General features: G+C 39.0%; 1 protein-coding gene across 1 annotated transcript; it reads right to left on the bottom strand.

Annotated features, from left to right (window-relative positions):
- Positions 1-1,090: 1,090 nt before the first annotated feature.
- LOC105666171 (sperm-tail PG-rich repeat-containing protein 2-like) lies at positions 1,091-8,264 on the bottom strand. Its single transcript, XM_012313042.2, has 11 exons — positions 8,153-8,264; positions 7,962-8,084; positions 7,738-7,862; positions 7,479-7,634; positions 7,160-7,381; positions 6,922-7,038; positions 6,708-6,855; positions 6,326-6,558; positions 3,688-3,838; positions 3,322-3,437; positions 1,091-1,141 (listed from the first exon to the last, which is right to left on the bottom strand). Exons 1-11 carry the CDS (start codon positions 8,262-8,264, stop codon positions 1,091-1,093), a joined length of 1,554 nt encoding a protein of 517 aa, XP_012168432.2.
- Positions 8,265-8,635: the final 371 nt, after the last annotated feature.

Genomic DNA, 8,635 nt, shown 5'->3' with positions numbered 1-8,635 from the left:
GCCGTTCATAAATTATATCATCGAAACAAAGAATGCAAATAGATGATAAGGGACCGAAACGGAGCGCGCTTTTTATACGATCTTCCCGAAGATTGCATACGTCAGTGAGAACATCCAGTACATAAATATTCAAGTCCCAGAGGGAGAGAAAAGGTATTATAACTACGGTGGATCTTCGTTTTCGTTTCTACCTTTCATTTCTCTCTTCTCTTTTCTCTTTTTCTTTTCTCCTTCTATTCTTTTTTTATCATTTTCCATCTGTTTGCCGGTGTACCGAGTGAAACGAAGAGTAATTACGAAAGTAACTACGAGACTTTAAATACCCTCGAAGGATTCTCTTCGCCGAAGGGAGCTCCACGCGCAGATAAAAGAAGAAACTCTCCCCCTTGCAATTAAAGTATTTATTACCCGACAACGATGGCAGAAAACGAAATAGGCGATGGATAACGCGTTGAAATAACACCGGCTTACGACTTTTTCTCGTCGACGTTGATTTTAAATGCTAAACCGCCGCAAATATTGTCCTTGTCATCGACTATGCGTATTAAAGCGCGTAAGGAGAAACGGACGGGCCTATTGTCAGATATGACGGCGTAACCAATGCGATAGAAATTAAATTATATTGACGTGTAATTTATAAATATCGGCAGTTGCGGTATATTTGAAAATTATTGAAAATTATTTTCGATTATAGTTTGGGATTTTATTCGAAATTTATGACTTGAAAATTACTCTAGATTAAACTTCTATGATATTGTGTGTGATGTTTGTAAGGATGTTGTAATATCTTAGTTTGTGATGTTGTAAGGATATCTTTATTAGATCTTTACAATATGGAATTACAGGATTACAATATGGTTTTGTGTATAGAATTTCAAGAAGCAGGTTTTGCATTTCAGAACTGGCGTAAGAAGCTCTTTGAGGAAACTATAAGGGAAGGTAATGTACGAGTAACCGAGTTTCCATTCACAGTGATCGATCAAAGTCCAGAGCAAGCACGTTCGAACCTCAACGCTTCTTGGCTTGGCTTTTAGTGTTTCGTATACGTTATGATGATAATGTATCGCTCCATTTACGTCCGATACTTGGCTCATAATCCGGCGGGTTCAATGTCCAAGTATTCATAACCGACTCTATCAATCTATAACGTTAGTATTACCCTATTAATCATAATATCTTTACGACGAGAGTTTTGCATGCAGAATATTTCACGCTAATTTCACAAATTCCCTATTTTGTATTTTAAAAAGTATTTTGTATCTCATTTTAATAATATATCGCGGGATCGATTGGGATATCATTGGCGGATCAAAAATCCTCTTTAAATTTGTTATGCAAATTCGTAGACACCTATGTATCGACGTTACTTCCTGTCGTATTTAGATTCATAGGGGTTATATCACATCATCTACAATGATTTCGCTTCGTGTATGTGCGTCGTGATATTATTACACATGGAAATCGAATAAATTTGGCCGGTGTCGATCAACGTTTTTGCAAGCGTCGTCGAATAATTTACGTCGATGACACGCGACACGGGGTGAGATGCGATTCATAAAATCCACGACATCAACGCGATATTACAATTGAAATTCTATATTTCGTTCATCCGCATGATTTTTCGCCGAGTTGTCGACGATTCTCGCGTCCCAAGCGTCCTCGACTTGAACGCGCTTCACCGTGAAGATCTTCGGGGAATCTATTATCCGCGAGAGTCACGTTGCGTTTGATTTACACGCTTGGAAATTTCTGCTCGATGACTGTTGGTCACGTGTCATCCGCAGCGGACGTGGACGTAATAATTGTACATTAACGAATAAACTGGAGGACATTTGCTGCAGCGACATTATTAAAATACGCGTTGAAGAGCAGAGAGGCTGTGCTTCGTATTTGTGAAAAAAATATATAAATTGTTTTCTGCAGGGAAAATAAAAATCTCGAATTTCATAGAAAAGCGAAGTGTATATTTGTTGGTAGCAAACTGGGTAGATTTTTGTAAGATTTTATGAAAGTAACAGAATCAGTTCTTTATAAAACGAAGGTAGTCTTTCATCAGAAAACAAACGTGTGACATTTTTTCTGCCGATGTATGGGAGAAGCAAACCAACGAAGCTTCTTCCTCTTGCAGACACAATGAGGCTCTTCCTTTCTTTCCTCTTGTTTCATCCAATTTCTGATAAGTTTCGGTTTACCCAAAGAGACGTTGAACGATTTTTTCAGAATGGAGGACGAAAGGTAAGGATGAATCTGTAAGATGATATTCATTGAAAGAATAAAATCTCTGATAGTAGTATTAACTGCGTCTTTTTATCAAATTAAATTATTGGATTATTCTGTAGGCGATACAATTATTTTCGGAGCTGAATTTCATAAACAAGGAACAGCAAATTTAACATATCGATCGCTATGCAAATTTTGTTTTGTCTGCAGCGTCAAGCCGGTCGCTTACTTTTGCGCGTTATATTTGAATATATATACATATTAAAACATAAAAACATTGGAAATATGTTTAAACGTTTTTGATACATTTAGCACTTTACGTTGTTACCATTGAAAATATTAAAAATTTCATAAAAGCGACTGTTCATTTCATTCAAATGTTTCAATTAATTCTCGTATCACTACACACATTGTCGCGACGTGACGTGATAAATAAAACTGAGAAAGTGATTTAAAATTTTTGTCTGCCAGCATACGAACTGAAGAAGCTGCATTACTCACCAGGTGTATTACATATATAGAACCTGAAACATATTTTTCTATCCTTTAAAAGAAGACGTGGCAGACAAGCAGCACACGATACAATTCCAAACTTTACATTCACGGAACTTCCATTCCCTCGACACATTCATCTCGCAGGTTGGTTGCGCGCGAAAGACGTCCAACGGGGGAAAAAGAAGGACTTCCGTTTCAATTCGGGCTATTTACGAACCCCGCTTCGTGCACGGTGGAACCACGTCGGACAGAGGTAATACGGACCGACGCTGGCCCATCTAACCATCTCGTAACGCGCGGCTCATACATCACCATCTGAAGTATCCGGTATTATTCCCGCGCGCGCACCGAGCACGCAATATCCTGGACCGTGACAACAAAGTAAATACCGTATACGTGAACCGACAGAACGGAATAGAAATTTCGACGTGAAAATACGCGAGCCATCCGCCGGCCGCTGCGCCGTTTCGATTTTCGTTTCGTTGTTACGCTGTCGTTCCATGAAAACAACGGCCTCGAAATCGTCCACAGGACGATCGTTTTCATTTCTACACGCTACGATAATTCGATACCGTTAGTTTCGTTGATATAGAGATCAAAACTTACGCAGTAGCGAGTTGGTGGCGGACTGAATGAAATTTCTGCGATCTTCTCAGATTCTGGAATTACACCACCCTTCACGTTTTTTGATATATCAGTGATCACGTTATAATAGGTTGGATCTGGTAAAAATTATATTTGTATAATTGTCGCAATAATAGATTTAATGGTCATCTCATTAAGTACCAATGAATTCTATTATCCCGATACATTTCATTCTTACTTGACAAGACAATAATTTACGTTTCCCTAATTATGTTTTAGTAATGTTTGCAAAATTTAGACAACTTTCGAACGTTGTTTCGTTGCTTGGTTCTTAATGGGCTAAAAATAATTTTGTTAGAATTTTCGACATTGATTTGATGTATATACCTGGCGTATCTTTGATGTCACGCGGACTCTTCGGCAGTCGTTTGCTGCGAGTCCCGAAGGGAGGAGCTAATCGGGGACAGAGGAAATCACATTTATCACGATTTGCCTTGAAAGCCGTTAAGACCTCGTAAGCGCCGGAATCGGGAGCTGTCTATAAATATTGAATAATAAGGGTCCGTGATTTTTGGAGTCAGGAAGGGTGTCGATTAGATTTATATGTAAGTCACATCGTTTCGAATGCTATTCCATCTTCATCTACAGGAGGACATATATATATATACGTATAAAGAGATCAACTCTCAATAATTCATCCAGAAGTATCGTTCGTTTGAAAGGTACAGAAATATAGAATAGAAGAATTTCCCGATAATCGTCCGATAATGTAAAGGTTTTCACGGGCATTTGCTCGCGAAAGCTGGCATTTCTTCGTTCCATTCGTTGAGTTATCTTTACCATTGCCCCATAATCGATTACACTTGAATCACCAAGCATAAATTCATTTCCCGCCAGTATTTGATCAGTGTTCGTCAATTAAGCACCGTCGGTCTTCTTCACGATAATTCGATCGGGCGACAACGAACGATCTCTCGAGATTCAGAAATGAATACTAAAGGTCGATACTAGCGACGTTCCGCGTTTCGAGGGTGGGTCGACATACCAGGCCAGGGATTGGCTCGAATTTCCGGCTCAACGAGCCGGAAGTGATTTCTCTGGGCTACGTCGGCCACGCGCCTCTACGTGGAAATGACCTGCAGAGTGTGGCAGAACGTCATTTCCGTCGCTGTCGAGTTACGACGCTTCCCTACGTTATGTAAATACCGTCGTCCCTGAATCTCAACGACATCGTCATCCTCCTTCCATTCCGACATCCTTATCCGACGATCGTAAGAATTCGCGATGACACCTTCTTCCTGCGTTTTATCGCCCTGTCGCGATAATCTCGTACGACAAAAGCGACATATAACTTCTGGTCCGTATAAAACGAACCTGTTTCCCTTCCAAAATCCACTTTTATCGAGATTCACGCGGAATTTATTAAAATTTAGCGTAAATTCCTCCGATCTGTTTGTCGAATACTATGATGCGTATTGCGCATATACATTCTCATCCAAGAATATTAGAATAGTTAGAAAAGTTGAAGCAAGCGTGAAAAATCATTAGGGAACCTATCAAAACACCTAAGAATTATTATTTCGTTTAAAAGAGTAAATTGTAACAAACCCATAAATCCAATATTATAATAAGTTCAGTAATTTAATTGTTAAAATAATTTTTTCCTTTTTACCACATCTATCATCTCTTTCGATCATTATAAATTCGTAAGGTTTGATCGTGAAGTTGTTAAGTCCTATAGACACATCCACACGTAACATAAATCTTCGTATGTCAAAAAAAATGTTGAAAATTTCTTTATATAGTGGACTTGCTAGTTCTATCAAATATAAAAAATAAATAAATGAAAGAAAATTATCGGCAGTATCGTTCTTCGTATCGCTCTTTGTGTCTCGTTAAATTCCACGAATTTGCAGGTGCGATCGTGGAGATTCTAATCTCAGTCCGATACTTCCTCTAAACGTAATTGCGAGCCAAGTGGACGGACCGGAAACCGCAAGCTACTTCTTCGATCCGAGCGCATAGTGGCTTCGAAAAACGGTATTTAATGAAATTTCTGCGTGTCAACCTGTCAAACGCGAACTTCGTGCCGCTCAAAAGGCGAGGCTCACAGAAGGATTCCACCTTTCAGTGTGGAGGAACGCGGCTACTTCAAAGGAGACGGTTGCGACAGAGGCAGGAACACGCGTTGTTCCGGCTATGTCCCGTCCTATCTTGGCCTATCTGCGGCTACACCGTCGTACCAGCATTCGACGGTCTCTCGATTAACGGGCAAATTGGATCCTGGTCTCGAACCGCCCCGGGTACAGATGCATCGCTTCGATCCACCGCCATTAATTTCACCTCGACCTCTCCTGATTACCTTGCGCTTCGAGGATTACCTGGACCTTGGCTGGTTCATGGATTTCCGGCAACGAACGAAAGAATCCCCTGAATCTGGTCTGACCGCAGACTTATTGTGACTACTCGCTATCGAAGCGCACACTACGATCTCATTAAAGCAATTGCTCCGTTCCTGGTTAACATTTTCAATCTGAAAGTGCTTGGTCCTTTCTGATGTCTGACTCAGCTTTGATAAAGGGAGTTTTGGTCTTCTTTTTCGATGGCGACGACACGTGGGTGGAGGGTGAGTTATGGTAGAGTTTCTTGGAAGGGTTGTTGGTTTCCCCTTTTGTTCATTTTTTTCTTAGAGATGGTTGGGGACGGTTTATGAAGAAGGATGTCGGTTTAGTAGGTGTTGTTGAGTATTTTTTAATATCATAATTGTTTGGGGAATTTGGTTTTGACAGTTCACGTGGTTTGGCTGAGTGAATGTAATGGTGGTGACATCTATGTTCGCTATCGCGTTGAGTACAGAAAGGACTGGATTAAATCTGACATGGTTTGGTTTAGATTCAATATGATACTATTTACTGAGTTTCTTTCACGATTGTCATAGTTTTGTAATTATCATTGTGTAACTATTTTGTTACGAGTTATATTAGCGGACGAAGTTAGGAAGACTTAGAAAATAGAGAATCTTTACCTTTTCGATTTTAGGGAATCTCTCTGTTTTAGATTTGAAAGCAGCATGATAAACAGCACTCTTCTTTTCTTCAGTTTTCTCTGAAGAACACGCATTATTATAATCCTCTTCGTTTGGGTAGCAAAATGTCTCGAGGTAAATCCGTGGCTGCAGTTGTCTTAAATAAGCGTACCGGTAACGCCTCTCTGACTCGTATGCCAAGTTGCCGACTTTCGAATGGTAATCGCTGGGTCCTAAAACAGAAACGTGCTTCCTCGATAAGATGAGAACAATTTCGACGAGTGACTGAGTCGGAAACATATCAGAAATAATAATAAAAAATAAATTTTATAATAATAAATAAATAATTGTGAATAAATTTTTTAATGGAAAACAGTTTTACCTGGCCCAGTGTCGTCAGAAATTTTTGGAAAACGACCAACACAGGTGCCAAATGGCGCAGGGTAAATGGAGCCTGTACATTTGATTGGAACAGGAGAATCGTATTTACCTGGACCAGGTATATTAGATTCCGCTTTATCTTCGAATCTCTGTAATAAAATATATATTTCTATAACTCGAAAATTCCCTGATAAAATTATTTTGTAAAACCGAACCTTAGCAGTTTGACCAAAAGGGGGTGGTTCTGTGACGTAAGGGTCACATTTGCAATCGATCTTGAAGAATTTCTCGAAATTGCCCTTTACGTTATACGCATTTGGGGCTGGAAAATTCTATATTTATTTGAAAATTCTATAAAATTAAAATTCTATAAAAGTGTACTGCAAACATCACCAATTGGTGAAGTATTTCAAAAACATACTTCAATATAATTTTATGTCCTTATGATATTACCTCTTGGGTTTTTTTTCTGCACATTGTATCAAGGAAACGTGGCTGCCAAGAACTTATCCTTTTCGCTTCTCTTACTTTTTCATCTTGTGCTTGCGCGGCTGTTTTCTTCGCTTCGTGTTCGTAATCTCCAGGACCTGGTGTCAGTGAGGGTGGAAGCTCGATTCTCCCTGTCATTCTGCTCCAAAAGTTTCCTTTGTAGAGCAATGTGGTGGCATTTGTTTCCTAAGAATTATATATTTTCTTTTTGAATATTTTTTTTATTCTACAAATTGTTTTATTTGGGTCGTAAACTTGTGGAAGAAAATACAGAGATTCTTACTCCTCGTGGGACGTTGTAAAAGAAAGTTGCTTTTTTTCTGAAGGGAGGATTCTTTACTAAGCTTCCATTTTCGTTGATACTATACGCCGTGTAATTTTTGTCTGGAATTGACGTAGGATTTGGAATAATCGAACGAGGAGGTCGAGTTAGCCATAGCTGCAATTTATTATCAAAATAAAATGAATACACGATATACAAGATTCACAATACACAAGACATACAAAAATACACAAGTTTAGAAACTAAATAAATGTGTTACTTTTCCTGCAGGACCTCTCCAGGTGCCAGGATGACATCTTATTTTTCGTGACTTAATTAAATCTGTAGCTACGTGATAATCCACTGGACCCGGTCCTTCGGGTATCTTTTCCTTAAATCTAGCATCTGTAAAATCGATGCTGACTCCGCCCTGTAATTTATCATTCTTTCACTACAAAGACCTAGCTGAACTCAATCTCGATAGATTTCATTTTTAGAAACTACGTTCTGGTATATGTCGTTGAGGTTCTTTTATATTGTACGTGCCAGGCCCTGGTAATCGTTCGGCATCTCTCGATATAGCAATAGTTCTCCTTTTTGATCCAGAGAGAAAGGGATAGCAATCAGCTGTGGAAATAATTTCATGTCATAATTTAGGATTTTGAAACACCGTGAATTACTTTTAATTATAGTACCAAGATGCCTTTTAGGCTCTGGCAAGTCCGATATATCGTAAGTTCCAGGTCCAATTTTAGGCGGTGTCTGAGTAATTAATTTTGGAAATCTTTTTGTTCTATCGTGTGCCATTCCCTCATAACTTTAAGAAAAATATATACAGCGATGATGAAGTAGAAACTGTAACCTAATTAGCAACACGTGTGGAAAGCGTATGAACTGTGCTGAAAGTCGATCGAATCCAGTCAATCGAAATTTTTAATTCTCTAATGGAGTCCGATTATTCATTTTACACCGTCAAGAATTCCACATATTTTAAAGATCCACTTGCTTTCGCTAATGAATCATCTTGGTGCAAGAAACATTATATTTGTTTGCAATAATTGTAACGGGCGATGTATTTGCGCCCGAAGGACGCTGTTTTCACTTCTTTAACCTACTTTTTTACAACGTTCGCCTTGCATAAATTTTCGGTCAGGTCAGTTAATAATTTCGTTCTCGTT

This window comes from Bombus terrestris, chromosome 10, assembly GCF_910591885.1.
Source record: "Bombus terrestris chromosome 10, iyBomTerr1.2, whole genome shotgun sequence".
In the NCBI taxonomy this organism is placed as follows: domain Eukaryota; kingdom Metazoa; phylum Arthropoda; class Insecta; order Hymenoptera; family Apidae; genus Bombus; species Bombus terrestris.
Note: the sequence above shows the minus strand (reverse complement) of the source record. Positions and strands in the feature narration are given on the sequence as shown.